This window comes from Telmatherina bonti, assembly GCF_933228915.1.
Source record: "Telmatherina bonti genome assembly, chromosome: 1".
Taxonomy (NCBI): domain Eukaryota; kingdom Metazoa; phylum Chordata; class Actinopteri; order Atheriniformes; family Telmatherinidae; genus Telmatherina; species Telmatherina bonti.
The window spans coordinates 16,239,121-16,259,290 of NC_136619.1; the positions used below are offsets into that span (position 1 = coordinate 16,239,121).

Here is a 20,170-nt window from a genome sequence, read left to right on the forward strand (position 1 = left end):
AACTCAAACAGTATATTCTGTGAAGATATCTCATCTTACATTTGTCAATCAGAAATGTCTCACCTGGGTAAGGATGGATACCATTGGTGTAGATAGGCTCAGATGTGGGTTGGCCATTGCTTTGAGGTGGGAGGGCACTGAATCCATTGACCCCAATAGGGGTGGCTATGCTGGGCACGGCTGTGGCAGAAATGCCTGGGGGTGTGCTGGTGCCTGCAAATACATGCTGAGTTATTATGGAAACCACAGGGTACACACTCCACACGCCATATATTTAAAATGTGAAGTGCTGAATATATGTCATGTAACATGCGCCTAATGGATACAAATGTTACTGTTAAATACTGTAACAGGGTCCATCAAGGTAACACACTAATTGGGGGGGGGTTGTATAAGGAAAGACAGTTGATACACTACTGCAATACAAAATCACGACCACTGAAACAGGAGACTGTGAAGCACATTGTTTGCATAGCACAGTCTGCCTCATATTTTCCATCATGCTTGAGAAGTTTTCAGGCAAGAATTACAATGCATACATTAAGGGAATACAGAGCTGCCTTACAAAGAGGCCAAGTGAAAAGGCTATACCTGCTGCGTAATGTAAGGGACAAAGTGATATCAATCAATTCTGAGTATTTTCAAAATCATAGAGATCATGGTTATTATAGTGCAAGGGACAGGTCTAAAACAATTCAAATTCACCAGAAAGCAAAGGCATCGTTGTTTACATTATAGTAAATGTTAGTATATGAACTGTTTCTCCTGAGCACCCTGTGGTGATATTCCAAATCTGTCACCTTGCCAGTGGCCTTTTGTGCTGATGGATTTTTATTATTTTTCTTATCCAGGTGAAGGGCATTTAAGTCATGTAGGATTATGTTTGATAGGCATTACCAGGAATATGTAGGCCTTGTGGATTACAAATGCCAGGTGCAGCGTCAAGCCACTTTATATAATACATTTGCGATGGCCTTGCCTTCAGGCGGCCTGCCTACTTAGTGTCTAGCCATCAAAGCTCCTCATGACAAGGGCCAAAAAGATAGTTCAGACTGGGGTCCAGGATTATCTCGCACAAATCTTTCCTCTTATATTGTATAAGCCAAGGACTCTGCATCCAAAGTCGTCGGATTGGCTGTGTTCCCAGAAAACATACTGTCAGAGACAGAGAGGGAGAGAGTGACAGACAGAAAAAGAATGAAAAAGAGATAATGTGTGAGCGGAGAGGAGAGAGTGACTATAATGTGGCTGCCAATGAGCATACAGAAATGCCTTACATCTTCTCCCACCATACCTCACTCAGTACAAGGCTTTACTTCCTTTAACTCAATACTGACAATCTTGCTTTTTTTTCCCAGAAAATGGAGCCTACATTTAAAAAAAAAATGCAACAAGGGCAACAGCAGAAGGGGCCTTGACTGAATGTAATACTAGTGCTTCTGTAATTCTTGTTAATGATGATGACGTTCCAAGGAAGCAGCGAGAAATAGAGAGAGAGAAAGGGAGACCTCCTTCATAAGTATAACCTGTGTCATTTAATAGAACATCCCTGTATTAACAGATAGATATACCTGAGGATGGTGTCATGGGAGTAGCCACCAGGCCGTTGACATTGAAAGCTGCCATTTGCTGCATTTGCGCGGCAGCGATGGCTGCCATAGGGTTCAGGTAGGACCCTTGTGTTGCTGCCATCAGGGCTGCTTGCTGTTGCATCATCTGCTGTAGGATTAAAGAGCAGTGGGGAGAGAGGCGGATGGCAGGAGGGACGGAGAGAAGGACAAAAAAAAGGAAAGGAGGGTGAAATAGCCGCAGGATCAGAACATGTTTACTCTCACATCTCTGTTTGCTTGGCCCATGCCTTGTTCTTGAACAGAGTGATCTGTGTTGCCCTGCAGCTTTGCTTCCTAGCTACTCTTCGACTGCTTCGGCCTGGTGCTCATTATACTGACATGAGATAAAGGCTATGTGGTGGTATGAATTTAGAATGTTGAGAATTTTTATATATCTGTATGTATTCTATATGTGTTTATGGGAGGGACAAAAATAAGGGAATCGCAGTGCCAAAAAGTGTGTGTGAGTGGGCGATTCTCACCTGTCAGTGTGAGTTGTTTGCTACTGTGTGAGTGTAAAATCTCACAGATGCCTAACTCGGCTGTGACTTTCATGTGTGAATATGAAATAGAGGTTGGGTGTGCTAACAGAGGAAGGAGTGGGGGAGAACGGGTGTGTTCTCAGTAATGACGTGAACATTTTTGGGGTTAAATAAAAGTATATTTAGTGGTACTGTTAAAATGTCAGGCCTGGTTTGGCAATTTAGATTTACATATGGAAATAAATAGTGACTACAATGTAGATAATAGATAATATTGCTAAGAATACACGATAACCAATTTCTTTGGAAAAATTAAATGGCATGAAGACACAATACAAAGAAGAAAAAATGAAAGTAAAACACCAACATTTAAGATTACTGTGCGTGTTCCAACAATATTGATGTGTTATATATTTAATAGCATGAATTACTGAGGGAGCTGTTCACTGGGAGTGCCACAAACCTAGTAGGAGAGAGAGTGAGATCAAACCTTAAATTACAACAGTTTTTGATTTCTTTTTTTAAAGCTCACCGTCTCCTCCCCCGCCGGGCTGAGACTTACAGCATGAGAGTAGGCGCCATAGGCCCCAAACTGGATGGTCATGGGACTGAAGATGCCGAGCTGGCCAGCCATCTGGTGCATCCTGCGCAGGGTCCTCTCCTTATCAGTGTCGGCAAATTTGACCACCAGGCTGGACGAGGCACCCTACAGAGACACATATATTTTACAAGGTGAATGAATTGCACAACTTAACTTCCATTTTTTTAAAAAACATATTTTTGTATATAACCTCAAGATTTTAGATAATAAAAAAAAAAGGCTATATAAAACTGTTGCTCGAGTATCGGCTTGCTTTGCTACATTAATATTACACACATTACTTATATATATATATATATATATATATATATATATATATATATATATATATATATATATATATATATATATATAAATGAAATATGAAATATTTGAGGTGGCAGATTGCCTATTTTTGTACTTATCACCCAAGGGCAAGTTCTGTCTACACAACCATAAATCGTATAGGTTGTCATGCAAAAGGATCTGTCACAGCATTCTGTCTTTTATGCAACAGCATGATAAAAAAAATAAATAAATAAATAAAAATCTATGACAGAGTTTCAGTTTGTACCCAAATATATAAAGGGTTTAAAGAGGCGGCTTTGCCATCACATGTATGCATAGTAAAGGTTGCATGAAGTGTGTAGCATATTTCTTGAGTTTGACATGCATGCAAAACGTGTAGTTTTTTTCTTTTTTTTTTTTTTTTTTGTGCGCTGTAGAGTTGTTACCTTTAACAGTTTACATGTTTTTTTTCTTTTGACTGATGACTCATTCATGTGTGCTTAAAAACCTGTGGAAAGCCCTTTTTTTAAATGGAAAATTGTTTTGGCTATAATTCATGTCATTGTTAAGGTTTATTGTCAGGCCGATTTTTAGGGGCCCATTTTCATAGGTCAGGTTGTATGGTCTTTTCATAAACATGACAAAACTCAATAAAAGAGTTTATTTGGATGCTATTTCCAGCTTGATCACTAAATGTGAGTAATTGTTGCACACTGATTTTATAAAATAGCACAAAAAGTAGCTTTGAGAAATTGCCAAACTACATATATATATATATATATATATATATATATATATATATATATATATATATATATATATATATATATATATATATATATATATATATATATATATATATATAGATAGTATAAGTGTGTTTCGGTGAGAGGCTTCTTCAGGCTTCTTCAGGTCCGACGCAAGAATGAAAGCAGCCATCAGCCTCTGGAACAAGACCTCCTCAAATTGATTATACTACAATATTGAATTTCCCTATGGGGATTAATAAAGTACTTTTCATTTCATTCATTTCATTTCATGGACACAATGATATTCATATTTATACATACATCAACATACACCAAGGATATATAGAAATATAATCATATACATGCAAATGCATGAATGCATACACACGTGTGTGTGTATATATATATATATATATATATATATATATATATATATATATATATACATATATATACATATATATATATATACATATATATATATATATATATATATATATATATATATATATATATATATATATATATATATATATATATATATATATATATATATATATATATATAACACATTTACATACCTACACATCCACAAGAATAAAAGTAGCTTTGGGAAGTATCAAAGTTGCATTTGAGTCATCCACATTTTCCAGATTGTACCGGCTTCAGCTGTTAAACATGGTAGTGAGTAGGTGCCTATTAACCAAAAATGTCTGCTATGTGTTCACAACTTTGGAAGCTGAAATTTCCTGAAAGCTCTTCCATGTCATTACAAGCTCACGGGTTCAGTGTGAAGGCATTATTACACATACACTTTAAGTACTGCAAGTTAATGCAAGCTGATGCTAATTGTAAGTCTAGTTTTCTAGCTAACATGCTCTTTCTAAGAGCAGGCAAATATGTGAGTATATTGAGCATTATTAATCAGATTATGTTCTATAAATAGGCTAATCAGGAGAAAAAAAAAAGTGCATTGCATTCACATGCCTTATTGTGTGATTAGAAACAGCGCCTTGCAAATTTGCTGTGTGTGTTTCTCATGGGAAATGACCTACAACAAATTAATGGCTGCATAATTACTTCCTATTTGAAACAGTACAACAACCTTCTTTCACTAAAGATGCAAGTTTTAACTTTCTGCATCACTTGAGAGGAAAGACAATGTTAATCACATTTAATTTCTCTCATTTATTGTCCATTGTATGCTAAAGTCTAGGTATTAAAGCCTTATAACTCTAAACCAAGTAAGCCAGTAGAATTAAATGTGCACATTTCATGATTTCAGTCATTTAGCTGTCAGTCTTAAATGGAAAAGAAAAGTAAGTGATATTTGCTTTTGTGAACTTTCTAACTCCGCTGTAGACACTAGGAGTGAACTGTGATCCTAACCAGATCCCAGAGGAGTCTCAGTCCCCCACTGGTAAAGCTCCACTGAATACAGCACTAGGCAATTAGGTCTGACAAAAGCCTTCGGCATGTGGAGGGCAAAGTATTGACTAATGGCTCTTCCTTATGGCAGATATAGTTCCGTATTGATGTCCGCGCTCCTGAGTTTGCATCCGATTAAATAATTTGAGAGACAGAGACCAGAGTCAGTTCCTCATGTGACATCCAGACAAAGAGGGAGGCAGAGTGTCGGTGTGTGAGTGAGAGACAGTTACAGAAAGAACAAGGGACTATGAGGAGGCTGCCAGGCAGAGAAATCAGCCATGGTCACTGCCAAGAGGACCACACTCCTATTTAATTACAGGCAATGCATGCTGGGAAAGAGTACAGAGTACCACCAGGACAGAAGGAAAGAAACAGCCAGGGGGCAGCCAGTATATGATTATAAGATCATAAAAGCAAAGACACGGGGAGAGAAGGACTCCATAATCACAACTTGAATTCATCTTTCACAAAATGTCTCATACTGACAGGCTTGGTGCAAATAGAGGCTTTGATTAAAATTTCCATATTTTCTTGATGTGTAGAAATGAAATAAAAATGTCAGAACTGCAGGGAACCCGTAGACAGACATAAGACTGACCAGTGTGAGTAATGCTGCACGTTTTTCTTGAGCAAGACTTTGTATGACTCTATGTTGCAGTAGAACTGTAAAAAAAGGGAGTATAAACTTCTTTGCAGGTCCAAGTGAAAGCTTGAGTCACTGCTTATAGAAAGTACATTATTATTCTAACAGAGACATGCAAACAGAAAATCTTAGAAACACACTTGTGCACTGTGAAGTGAAATATTGTAGGGGCACACTAAGAGTGAATATTCATGCTATTGCAACGAATTCATACAAAAAGTCAACACTTGTTTTTATAAGCACTGGATGAAATGTTGAACAGAAACAGCTCAGTGATGGTACCACCACTGTGGTCAGTCAAGAAAAACTAATCCTACATGAAAATTCTTGTATTTGTCCTGCCTGAACTCAACATTAATAACTGATTTTTGTACAATCCCCAAAGGTCAGTCACCATATTTTATATAGCTATTCAACCCCCTAATCATCACATTCTCTTACTCTGAATCTAGTATTTCCTGTATGATTTATGTAATTACTCCTCTGCTAAATGCAGAAAATAAAGTAGTTTTCTTTATAGTTTTTCCTCCAAGTAAGCCATGTTAAATGCGTCTTATAACCAGCTTATTAAACACAACCAAGAAAATGTGTTGGCTGTAGATAACTATGCAAGAAATCATCAGTGTGGACCCCAGGGACAGCTCGTCTCAGATGGGAACCTATCAGAGCCAGCCAGCACCCCACCTCAGGCCAGAGGAGACCCATCTGGTGTTTCTCCCTCGGTGCCATTTCAATTAGTTAAATCAATACCGATATGGCAGCGTTAACGGCAGCATTTTTCCCTTTCTAATTTCATTTAATTTCACCTCCTGACCTTTTTTTTCCTCTATTCTTTCTAAACTTTGTGGGCCAGTTGAAGGGACGAGGCTGTTGGATTTAATGAGGCTGGCACTGAGCAAACATCTTCCTCCAGCGCTGTTGCTCAACCCTACCCACAGCACAGGGGCCTGGCATTTAGATTTGCTCATTTTCTGCTTTGTATATCTGTGTACTTTTATATTCATTTAAAACCTCATGAAGAATGCATTGTGAGCATCGTGACTGTGAAAGCCTTAGGCTGCCTGTAGTCACTCCACCATGACTCAGCCAGGCTTGGCCTGGTCTGGTTTCTCCAAGCAAACTATGCTGCGATAGACAGCAGCACAGAAGGAAACCCACTCTGTAATGTCTCCACTGAATAGTTTTGGCAGCAAATCTAAACCAATACCCTCCACAGGTGTTGACACCCTGAAGCTCATGTCAGAGCCAAACATTTGTGACTGTTGTAGCATGAAAACCAAAATATCCTCATAAAAAAAAGGTCTTGTCCTCACCCTTTACTAGACAAATTTCATATCCTTACATCTAGATGTTAGGCAGACAATGAGCAAGACTGAATGTATACTCAGACAAGACGATTTCAGAGTGTGATCCCCCTTACATATCAAGAGTTCCTTTCCACATAAAGGAAGAGAAATATGTGGCCAGGTAATGAAGGAACAGGTGGTGGCAAACAACAACCACTGGATGCAAAGTAGATATTCCTCTCTGGCTGCAGAAAATCACAAGCTGACAAACAAACGGAATAATAACCTCCAACAGCATGACTCCTATACCTGGAGAGAAAATGAATTCGCCGAATTTGATAAGGACCAACAGGGAGCCGTCACTTTTGACAGGTACAACTAAGGAATTTGTCACAGGTTCAAAAACTAATCTAATTTCTTCAACAACACACTTGACTTGTGAAAATCTCCCTTATTGGATTTTGTATATGGCACAAAATGTGTAGATGGAAAAAAGCACAATGGTAATTGAGGGATTAGAACTCAACTACAGCAGTGAAATGGCATAATGCTTTTATCTCTATGTTACTGTGATAGAAAGACGCCTTTGTGAAGTGTCTACCAACAAGTAAATAGATGCTTTTTTTTCTGTTCTCTACAGAAGCTATTTCTACACAGTTTAATGTGTGCTATGAACTTTTTTTGGCTGCCATTAAGTATGTAGAAGCTACTTTTAAATTCCCATTTCTGGGGTTATTCCTTCACTTAATGCTCTTCTTAATTCCTACAAATTCAACATTTCTTTTTTTTCTTATTTATTTTAAAAATATTCTAATGGCCTTGCAATGGATTAGGTAAGCTAGATGCTATTCCTAATGTAGTAAATGGTATCTGTAAATGTGCAAATCTAACACCAACATCCCAGATAGCCACCAACAGCTAGCAAAGCTCCTGCTACTAGCATAACTAGCATCTGGCAAAAAATTTGCTAGCTTGGGCTGGCTACTCAATTGACTGGCTTCTCACATAAAATAGGTATAAATCCCCACCTACAAGTAGTAAGCATTCATCCACCCTTCAATGAAAAACAACTAACCTCCCATTTTGAGACTGTTAGCAGTACACATCAGATTCTTAGTGGAAACTCTGATACAGCTTTGATAGCTGATTTTTATTCATGGCATATTAACAAAATTAACTGAGGTAGACTTTAAATGACATCCTATGTTTAAACTATGATAACTGTCTGAATTTAAAATTAAATAACTTCCATTATCAATGGAGGACTTGCTGAAAAATAAAAAGATTTAAAAAAAAAATAATAATTAAAAAAAAAAAAAAAAAAACAACTGAATACAAAAGAGTTTGTTTGTTAATTGGCTGTGTCCCTTATGGGTTCATAATCAACTCCATGCAATTTGCTGCAACTCTGCAAGCCCTGTGGAAACACTGCCTTTCATTAGCAGTGGAAGATGGCAGCTTGTGTCCTTACTCTCCTTATTGGATTCTGTATGGTTGCATGTGTTTTTACTCAGAATCACAGCAAAAATGCAAGAAAAAGTTTTACTCATACAAGTAGTTTTACTACTCTGTGTTGTACAATTTTGTCCATATACCAGTTTTTACTTTAATTTTTAAGAAGCACAAGAAAAGCAAGAGGCAGCTAAAATCTTGCAGTAGTTTCATGTGTCATTAGATGAATTATGTTTCACTCCGACAGTGTTCTCTGGCTTGGTCTTATCTCTCATTAATCCAGAACTATAGTATCACACACAAGCACACTCTTGTTGCTGCCAACACCGACAAGCTCCACAGGCCCTGTCAGCCACGCTGTGACACCAAACATGACAATGTCTGCAATTTGCTGGGTGTTGTGTGCCTGCCCCTGGCTTTGCCATTTGAAGTTTTGCCACCTGTGCCTCTGCAGCCTTACTGTAATTCAACAGCTGAACCGGTAAGCGGGCTCGCTCTTTGCTCCGTCATCTTTTAAGTCAATTTTGAAAGCACCTGCAATCTGCAATAAACATCAATTAAAGCTGTGACCCCATCTATCAGCACATGCCCTTTGGTGACATCCCTTGCCCTCAAGCTTCATTAAAGTCTTTCATTGTCGGCCAGTGTGTTTTGGTGCAGGTATTCTTTATGGTGTGGACGTGTGAAGTGTGTGTGTGTGTGAGTGTGTGAGTGTGTGTGTGTGTGTGTGTGTGTGTGTGTGTGTGTGTGTGTGTGTGTGTGTGTGTGTGTGTGTGTGTGTGTGTGTGTGTGTGTGTGGTAACAACAATGGCACTGATAGACTATTAAAGGGGAAAGAAAGACAAAGTGAGAGACAACTCTTTGTTAAGGGTTCATTCAGGCCTCACAGCTGGCAGGAGGCAGTGTGCAGAGCAGCCCACTCTGAATCCTGCCTCCTGTTAGTCTGTTGTAGACGACATGTGGCAGAGATATTATCCAAATTAACTGCATCCCCCATCGGTACCAAAGCTTTAGTTGGATACTTATGGCCACCTTGCCTATTAATCTGAGAGGAAGTTGGATTTGGAGAGATGAGAATAACAGGTGCAGGGGATAGAGGGAGAGAGCTATGGCTAATATAGATTATTAATGAAATTTTGGCTGTCTTTTGATCCACCCTTGGTCTCTTTGGGGCTCCATATGTTGCCTTGGACAGTTCATCTGCACCAGACCTCAGGTGGCTCAGTGGCTTGACCTAGTACACCTGTGCCTGAGCTTCAAGACAGAGCAATATACACAAAGTACACAGACTTAGTCAGCATGAGCCAAGTGCGCTGTGCAAATAAGCAAAACACAGCCTCACATAAGTCAATTATGTAAATCTGCTGGATGTAAACATACTTTATTGATTGAGTCAACAAGATATTTTGAAGAGAGGATAAATATCTTGATTACGCTCAAATTTCAGTAAGAGACCTGTCATAACTGCTTGATCAATGTGCAACATAATCATTCCTTGGCTCATAGTCCACTCCTTATTAAATTTTGACCCTTGCAGGCTTACATGCCAAAAAAGTTTGTCTGTTGTATACAGCAACCATGCAGACTAAACTGACTCTACAACTTATTTCTCCCCCTCGCTACTTCAATGTAATGCAAAATGAAGCAGCATCAAAAAGATGTGTAAATTACATCTGGCTTCCAGGACACTATCTGGCTGCCAGGAAGCATCCGTAAATATTTATTGCGGAACATCAGTGAAGTGTGTGAAGGTGCGGATGCCTGCCAGAAAGAGATGATGTTCGTGTGTACGGCTGTGTCATAGTCAACACACACACCGCACTAGCATCAAGATGTTTGGTAAATCATTAATTCTTTTATTAAAGGATTTTTGGTGACCTTTTTCAAGCCTAAGAAAGGAATGAGCTGTTGTTTGAAAAGAAAATTGCTTTGCATATAACACATAACTACTGTACAAGTGTGTTTCCTGTCTGTAAAATAACTGAAGTCATTCCTCCAAAATCTGAGTTACAGTTGGACAAATAACAAGAATTGGTAGTGTAACATTGATCTACAACATATCAGGATAAACACTAGTACTCATTTGATGATATTCAGGCTTTGATGAATAAATATAGGCAAGTCAAATGTTAATGGGGGGTTGATGACCCGGAAGTGTCTTGTCATATTATAAAGGATGTAATGCTGAAATATCAGGATGCAGTCAAGGCAGCAAAAGCTACTTATTAATCCAACTTCAGTTTGAAGAGCCATGCTAACTCTAGGGTGCTTTTCAATATTATTGACTTACTTGTTAACCTTCCCTCTAGTCTCTGTAATGAAGCTTCCCATGATAAGTATTTTCAAGTATTTTACATTTTTAATATTCCTTAACAAAAAGTAGCCCGATGGCAGAGGCCAACCTGTCACTGATAGTAATTAGGCTTTGATGAGATGTTTCCAAGACATTCCTCCCATGTTGCTGAAAGAAAGTTTGACTTTTGCAAAGCCCTTTACCGGCTATGTCCTTATTAAAAACTATTCAGGTCTGCTTAATTATCTGACTGTTGCACAAGGGTGAGTACTTGAATTTTTTTTTTCTTTTCAATATATAGGTTTTACTTTTTCCCTAGTAAATGTTCACACCATTATCTATTCTAAAGTCTAACCAAAGAAATGTGGTTAATTTTTTTCTCCTATTTTATTTTTTTAAGTTTTTGTTTTGTAATTATCTTTTTCAAACAAAGCATGTCGATGTGTAGTAGTCAGGGAAATATGATTGAATATTTAAGAGTTTAACCTTGATTTACAGGCAAAACTGTGGTGGTACAAAGTTACAATAAAACAAGTTATAAGAGCATTTAGAAGAAGAACAAGAGGTTTTTGAATAATATATTCAAAAAGTGTGTGTGGTGTGCAGCAATCATGCTTTTATGAGACTTTGAATGTAAATACTTATTTCTTTAAAAAATAGGATGACTCACTGTAGAGGGACACAGATACAGAATGAAAAGATAAAGAGACAAAGTATCCACCTGAATATTTTAAGGTGATTGATGCTGATTGTGAGGATTTTTTTGTCTGCTTTAACAGATAGTGTGAATGACTATAAATCTAGTCACCATGTGGTTCGAGTCACTTTGGTGACTTTAAATATAATGAGTTTATACAGTAAGTGTTTTGGGTACTTTTGAGATGATTTTTTGATCCAAGAAATCTCTCACTATTAAATCTCACAAAGACGTACGCAACCTGCAGTTATTGTATGTATGCGGAAAATAAAAAGCTAGACGTATTTCATGAGTCTGGTCCTAAATAGATCTAATTATTGTATCGGGTTAAAAGCAGGCAACATGGTGGGTTTATTAATATCTTCACTTTCGCTTTTGGGGTTTAAGCTGAGCTTGATTAGGGCATTATTTGTGGCTTGAGTTCATAGCTTTGGCCTGACAACTTCTTTTGTACGAAACAAGGCTTCTCTGGTGTGGGACAGTGTCAAAAGCAAAGTTTATCAGTGGGTTTAACTGAGGAAACAGGCTGCTGAAAAAAACATGTCCAGTAGCTTACTAATTTGCTATTTTTTTGGGTAACAGAACTGTAAAGTATACTAACCAGTTGGGAAGAATTAAACATTTGTTTTAATTTGCTAGTGATTTGATATTTTATAAATATTAAGTAAGTATATTTATTGATATTAAGTGTATTTTAAGTGTTTTTTATACAGTTAGGCCATGCCCAGGTTTATATGACTCTAACATTCAAAGCAAAAAGATGACCATCATACAAAATATGAACTCATCATAATAGCAGTTAAACTAAAGAAAAGAGTAAGAAAAAATATTTTGATCTGGCTACAGAGTCCTTTGACAAAGTTTCCATGCTGTCTCTATCCAGAAGTCTCACCAAAAAATAATTTAATTTTAAAAACAGCCAATTCTACGTCTCCTCACCAGTCATTCAGTATAAAATGTTCTGGTTGACAAGTAATAGTCACGAGCTAGGACTATGTTTAGGCACCAATTTGTTTTCTCGCAAAACACCTAAATTATTAAAATGACAACCTGTCTGAAGCAAACAACCCAATCTTTAAATAGGCCTAGCTGGTTTATTTTAATCAAACCTTCATCATAAGCCCAGGCACTGTTCTGCGTTTAAACTGTACAGCTTTTTATACTGCCATTTTTTAACTTTAGGTTTACATGTCTGTTTCTTAGTATTTTAATCAGCACATCTTTTACCTACGCAATAGGCTTTGCATGACATGCATTCACAAACATTTACCTAAACATGATGCATTTTACCATTAAACATTAGTTACTTTTGCACATGACTAAACTAATGACTAAACTAATAGTGCATATAAAAACATTTGAACCTTTGGTTCACTGTTAAAGGCGCTTTACACACCTTTTGAGATGGACATTGGATGTTTAAATTCATTTTCTGCTTTTCTTTGTTGTGCTTAGCACTTTAAGTGAAAAGTGCAGCTTTTTGTTTGCTGTGATAGCCACTTATATATACATGTTTTAGTCTTTTTTTTTACTGGCCTGATCTATATTGTGTGTGCACACCTAGTGAGATTATGCTATTATTTGCTGCTATTGTGCATTGTACTCAAATTGCATGCAATCTCGCTTTCTTAGTGTTATATAGCAAGCTAGATGGCATTTACAACACAGTTTCTAATGTGGGTGGGTTTCAGGGCCATGTTCCACAGCCAGTGGCTTCACAACTAAAATACAAAGTGGTTTATTTATTTATTTATTTTTGGCTCTGAGCTTCAAGCCCCAAGCTACTAACTCTTGTGGGCTCTAATCCCCAGTGGACTGATAATGAAAATGGGCCCATTAAAAATTCAGAAAAATGAACAAACTAATAAAGGCAAATGACTCTGTGCTCTAGACTGCTCTAGTGCCCTTAGTGCTGGTTGTAGGAAGAAGAATACTTCAAAGTTGCTCTGCATCATCAATAGGACTGCACAACAGCCACTTCAGACAGAGGCTTCTTCAACTCCAGTGTAATAAGAAAATATATTGGGGGTGGCATCTCTGTTTTCTGCAAGAAACCTACTTATTTAATGAATAAATAATGAATGGACATCATCATTTTCTTGAGGGCATAAAAACTAATGCAAGCAATCAACGTTTTTCTATAGACACAATTTCCCTAAACATTTTACACTTATAAGAACACAGGTTTAACAGCTAGCACAGGAAAAGCAAGTGACTTCCCAGTGAAAACTTTCTCTAAAATTTTATACAAATAAGTGTGTAATAGTGGCAGCACTAGCAGCAAGTGTAATACTTACAGGCATAGTTTGTCCACCGTGCAAGCTGTTGATGGCAGCTTGTGCTTCAGCGTGGCTGGAGAACTTGACAAAGGCACAGCCTGAAAACAAAGAACAAGAGGGCCACATCAACAAGATGGGAGGACGTTTATCCATTGCCATTGTTTTCATGTCATTTGGTTTGTAAATATATTCTGCCATTTGTGTGTTGAGTGCATAACTTGCAGTAAATCAGTATGATTATACTGAAGGCATTAGCTGCTTGGAGCATCCTGCTCCCTGCCTATTTTTAATTTGACCCTCTCCACTCTAGAGTATGGAGCCAAGGCATTTACTATCCTCACTTGTTTGTGATTATTAATCTGTTTAATATTTACACACTGTGGTTTGTGCGCAGTCACTCATAAAACAGATTATGATGACAAAGGCGTAGTATTCTAATCTGTCTATCTAACTGAGTCTTTGCTTTTGCATACTATTTCAGATGGAGCGGAAAAGTGGGAAGGGGGTGCGTTTCTCAAGAGGCCTTTAAATCATCTTAAATTTGTTGTGTTGTTACTGAACAAAAGGAAAAGTCAACAAAAAATACAGACCAGAAGACAAAGGATCAAGCACTATTTATTCTTGAGCCACATTGAATGAACAATTCAGATTACTTTAAATATATTTCAAGTTGATAAAGATATGCCCTCTAAGTTTGAAAGGATACATTTTTTAACCACATGGTTAAACAGTGTATCAGTGTGTAGGTAAGGATGGGAACTAAACTAAAATACCATAAAAGGAAAGCTAGTGACCTGAAATGCAGCGGAACTGAAAAGTGGTCATTTTCCAAAAGCCATTAAATTAAACAAGAGCTATTTCTCTAAGCTTTATGGTTGTCATAGACTGCACAGGGTATTCTGTTATATCCTATTCTTATCCTTGCCTTCAGGTAGCTCATGTGTTAAGTCAAGAGATATCTCATTAACACACACATGGATTAATTCTGCCCACTTTTCATTAATTGAATAGCACCAGTGACTTAGAACTAGACACACTTTTTCTCAGTTCACTCCCTGTTTTCTTATGAACTCCTCATGCCTATTTAGAATACTTCACATGTACTAAAAGAGAGGATATGATTCATTTAAACTACAAACACTGATAGTCAGGCTCAAGAGATATTCAGTTTGTGGCATGAAGCCATTCTTTTCTGCATCTTAGGAGTCTTTTCCTTCGCAGTAAACAAATTAATTTATTTCCAGACGAAATCAAAGAGGCTAGTGAAGACAGTGCACTATGTGTGCAGTCAGTGGAAGACAGTTTCTACCTTTGTTTGGGGCTTTGCGTCCACATTTAAAGCTACACGATAAACGGTAAGCATTTTAAACGGCTGCGTGCGAAAATGTGGTGAGTGGTAAAGGCCATGTGTTTTCTGTGCTGCTAAATGCCTTCAAAGCTGTATAGATCTACAGAGGCAAACAGATGAGTCAAAGAAGGCTTTGATTCTGTCACAGCACTCCAGCAGCCTTTTACTTCACTTGAATGCCCCTCCGGGTGGAGGCAGAAAAGGTCTTCATTTGTCCAGCTGAAATGCAACAGTCTGCTGTGTACCATTTGACTGTAACTCTGTCTTTGAAGGAGCAAACACGATTAACCTTTGTAGCAGGGATGATAATAGTGGGGCAGTTTGATTTTGCAAAATCTATTTGACTTTTTAAGGAAAAGTAAATGACTATTGGCTTCTTAACAAGGCTATCATATTGTACCACTGTCCCAGTGATGCCAGCAACTTAAAAAAATAAATAAATAAATAAAAGAGAGAGCAAACACCCATGACCACAAGGCTTGGATTTCACACTCAATGGCAAATTCACATTTAACATAATATGTATTTGCATTTCTCATAAAAAATAGTGCTTTTATTCACGTCGAACAAGAACTTAAGTAACAAAGAGTATGTCTTTGCAAAAGAACTTGAAGTACGACAGTCTCATAAAGTATAGTGCACTTTTGAGTTTTGAGTTTGATACCTTAGAATGAGTTGGGAAAAAGGAAGAAAAAAAAAAAAGGTTGTATTGCTTTCAACGAGAGGATCTGCAATGCCATTTGAATTCCCGGGGTAATAATATGTATGCATGAAATCCATCCCTCTGGATTGGTGACATTTATAACACAACTTAATTATAGACCTAAAAGCCATCTCTCTATTATTCCTGACAATTCTGGGGCTCTATTCAACTCTGGCAGCAAGTGTTGCACTTTGAAAGTACTTTGAGGAGCAGCGCCATAGAGAGATGGATGTTAAACTTCTCGGCCTTTTTATTGGGTGAAGAGGGGTGTTGAAAAGCTTCTGAGTAGCATAAATTTACATCAACAGGGGACAAAGCCTCAACCATGGAACAGATAGCACTGTCAATTTCAAGGTCTGTCTCATTCAAATTACGGGAACCTCATCCCGAGCGAGGCGGCTGGCAAAATAATTTGCCGTAACATCCTGTAATGATTGCGTGGGACTGTTGCATGGGTAGTGAAAGAAACCAGATACCTATATATGAGACCTTTGTCTGGTTGTGGCATTCATAGTTAACACTACTCTACTTTTTCTTTTGATTTCATAGAAGTGAAACTTGAAGAAAGGGGAGTGATCAAGTCAGTGATAATAGAGACAAATACCGAGGCAGGAAATGTATGGTATGTGATAAGGAAGAAAGACAGAAAGAAAAAGTTGAGATGTGGGGTGCAGAAGGGTGAAAAGGAGAGAAAGAGTGATTGAGGAAGAAAACCAGCTCCTGTCTAACACAGCAACATGGACCTTATTTCATTTTATGTGCTGTCAGTCAGCTTGAGGCATCTGAGCAGACAGGAAGACAGAGTCGGAGAGGTAAAGGAGACAGAAAAAGAGGAAACAAGCCATGGAGGTATTGGACCGGAGGGTTGACGCAGAGCAAAACACCCAAGATTAACAGGTAGAGGAACAGATACAGACACAGATAGCTGTGTGGTTCGGTATAGTCAGGTTTTCTTTGTGATATACTCAGATCTTTGCAACACTGCACATTATCAACCCATATCCTTAGCTTTCATGCACACCCCCTCTAGCACATTTAGAAGCTTCATATAGAAGAATATGTCGTAGTTAACAGAGAGGGAAAAGAGGTGGATATTCAGGGTAATATCATGGGAATTATAATTGTGTCCAAGACCAAGGCAGAAACCTATAAAAGGATGATCTGGAGCCTTTCACACACTCAAAGCAGTCCGACCTGCACCGCACATTTTACAGCCATCTTTAATTTGACCACGCTCTACTAACCAAATAGCACATAAGCCACAGACAAGAATGCATAAGATGTTGCCGGCAAATCTGCCACACACTGAGTGACAGCTGCAAGCCCCAGAGCCTGCCTGCTTTATTTACAGTAGGACATTATCGTCCAATGGTGTCTCTAGGGAGTGATGATGGGAAAGTGGGAAACAAACATGATTACAACCCTCTGCTTTTCAGATAACAGGAAGAGGAGGAAAGCAGTGAGCAGAGAGATGAGGTGTTGCATGACTACAAGCTCAGGGTGAGAGAAACTAATGTGACGAAGGGAAAATGTAAAAAAATAAATAAAAAATCAGGAAGGAGAGAAAGTAAGTGATGGAGTGCAAACAAAAAAAAGGTAAAGGAAATACAAAAAGTAGTAGTGAAAAAAGGGAGTGGGAGGAAAGAGGTGTCAAAGCGCAGTGACAATGAGGTACGAAAGAAAAGCAAGCGCGACATGTGAGAAGCAGTAGAAAAAAACACAGAATAGCTCAAGGGGAAGATGAGATATTTAGAGCAGAGTGCACAGCAGACAGTGTCAATGAGTGCGGCACAGGTGAAGCATGGCTCTAAAAATGTAAAAAGCCAAAATGGCACACACATAGACGGGGATTAAGAAGAACAGACGGGGAGAAAAAGAGTGGGAGGCGTGTGGGCTCTGACCCTTACTGGCCCCATCAGGCCCTCGAAGGACGGTGCACTCCTCGATCTGGCCGAAGGTCTCAAACAGCCGCCGGACATCGTCCTCGCTTTGCTGCTTGCCGAGCATCCCCACAAACAGCTTCCTGTCTTCTGGATTGGAGAAGAGAAAGGGGAGAAAGTGGGAGGGTGGAAGAGAGAGAAGAAAGAAATGCTACAGCTGATGGCACCATTCTGCAGAGCTGAGACGAACTTGTGCAATTCACACCCCTCTCCCCATCCCTCTTTTTATCAGCAGTCGGCTGTGTTGTTGCTGTTGTTCCTACTGTTGTTGATCTTACTGCTGTGTGGTGTTCAAGCCCAGCTTTGTATGAGGCTGATGTATTCCTGTATCCAGCCAGCTATTCAAGTCTGCTACAGTGATGTTTTATACAGATGAAGTTTGAAGTTCTGTGGATTTCAGGTAAAGGTAGAAAGAGATAGGGAATGTTTTGCTCATCTCAGATCATCTGAAAGGGAACATGGAACAACATGTAAATATTTTGTTTTTTGTTTTTTTTACCAAAATAGCATGCATTATAATAAACAAGAGGAAACCCCACGTGAAAAATGAGCAATGAATAAAACTCGAAGGAGTTTTGAAAGTCTTCCTACAGTTGTGGCATAAAAAAGTGACAATGCTGACAGTCTCAGTAGAAGTGCAACATTTTCTTTTATAAACATCTTTTCCCATCTTTCTCCATTTTCTGCGGCAGATTCCATGTACTATAGAAACCAGAGTAAATACACTTACAACTCTTTGCCATATATTAATGTGTAAAATGTCCATGTTCAAGGACAAATACTAGCGTGCCAAAATAATGGATGAAACGTTTCAGTGAGAAGACATTATGGAAGAAAAAGCTTTCTGATTTGTCATTTTTTAATTTGCCACAAATAAAAGTAGAATTTACCTGATTCACAAAGAGGAATTCAGAAATGTATTTTTTTATACATGCTGCATAAATCTGTATACATTATCTGTAGTGAAGGATTTCTGCATCCCTTTCTCTTTAACCCCTGTTATGGATGAGAAAGGTATTTGAACGACAGAAGCTACTCAAAGTAGTTATTCCTGATTTTAAAAAAAATGTCAATTTGTTAATATTATGATGTTCATAGCTTATTATGTCTGGCATAGATTAGGAAAAGGATGAAATTAGCTGTTGTACCATGAAGTGTTCTGAAGATAATGTTGTGTAGACAAAAAAAAAAGTAAATTCATCATATTTCTCTTGTATCTTTTTAAACCCTATAACCCTCTGGCTTGTTTTAAAAGAGGCACATAAAGCCCTGGTTACACCACAGTGTTTCCACATGAACAGCTAAACTTCTTCATTTGTGCATTTGAAAAAAAAAAAAAAACATTTATACAACGGCAGAATGAAAACCATCTGTGCAGGGGGAAATTGCAAGTAGGACCTGAAACATTGTAGTGCATGGCAGGCCTGCAGTGGGCAGTGAAACTGAAACACACCTGGGTGTCGTCTGCGTCCTAAGACCAGAAAACTCAACAACACTGGCATAGAGTGCCGGCCTATCTGGTGCACATAACCTAGGAATTTTTGCTGGCAGCATAAGCGGCACAGACATGACATGGGATCTGCTATTGTGTTCACTGTGCTGTTCAGGAGTTAAAAAGAGTGCAAGCGCAAAATGACTTGACAAACGTCATTGTCATCAAAAGATTCCAGTTGCAGTTTACACTAACAAGACTCGCCTTGCACTGCAAAAAAATACTTTCTTTTTTTTTTTAAGTCACTTTTGAGGCTGATTTTACCTTTTTTTTAACAGCTTGAACACATCATCACTATCTTTTAGTGCTTTATTGTTAAAACATATGGGAGCCAGGTGGCACAGACAACAGGTGAGGAGAAAATATTCAGCATATGTACGTTTTATAAATGCTTTGTATGAAAATGTAAAATTACAGACGGAGAACACTATTAGTGAGCAGATTGAGGTTTTTTTTTTTTTTTTTTTTTTTTTATGGAAGTCGTGTTTTCAGCAGCATTGGTTTGTCTGTTTTCCTAAAAACTGTATCTGAATGATCTCCTCCTGAAAGTGCCCTTTTCCAAAGTGGTGCCAGACCTTATATTATAATGAAAAATTAAACTAAAGTTAGTAAAAATCCAGAAACTGTTTGTGTTACAGATCAATCATGGGAATATCAAGGCAATATCCAGACAATCATCTTACAGTTTGTCTGACGCTGTTGGGAGTCAAAGGGAAACTTTTACTTATAATTAATGACTGTGAAATATGCAGAGTTGCTCCGTATGATGTTCTTGTTCTACCTGAGCTCCAGAGGGGGATACTCATACTCATATGTATGGGTTCTATATAAAAAAAATGAAGATCAACAGTCAGAGAGCTATCTTTTTCTAATTATTCTTTCCAGTGCCTTCTGATT

General features: G+C 38.1%; 1 protein-coding gene across 9 annotated transcripts in view; it reads right to left on the bottom strand.

Annotated features, from left to right (window-relative positions):
- Positions 1–20,170, bottom strand: part of celf6 (CUGBP Elav-like family member 6) — a gene marked incomplete at both ends in the record, with an annotated part of 135,532 nt that overhangs the window by 10,936 nt on the left and 104,426 nt on the right. For 3 of the 9 annotated variants that reach the window (XM_079238212.1, XM_079238210.1, XM_079238208.1), the window contains 5 exons: positions 64–213; positions 1,572–1,716; positions 2,655–2,798; positions 13,809–13,888; positions 17,743–17,871. In XM_079238212.1, the coding sequence (XP_079094338.1) occupies positions 64–213; positions 1,572–1,716; positions 2,655–2,798; positions 13,809–13,888; positions 17,743–17,871 (648 nt within the window). Of the gene's footprint in view, positions 1–63; positions 214–1,571; positions 1,720–2,654; positions 2,799–13,808; positions 13,889–17,742; positions 17,872–20,170 lie in introns of all 9 variants that reach the window. The other 6 variants (XM_079238216.1, XM_079238215.1, XM_079238213.1 and 3 more) reach the window with 3 other exon arrangements.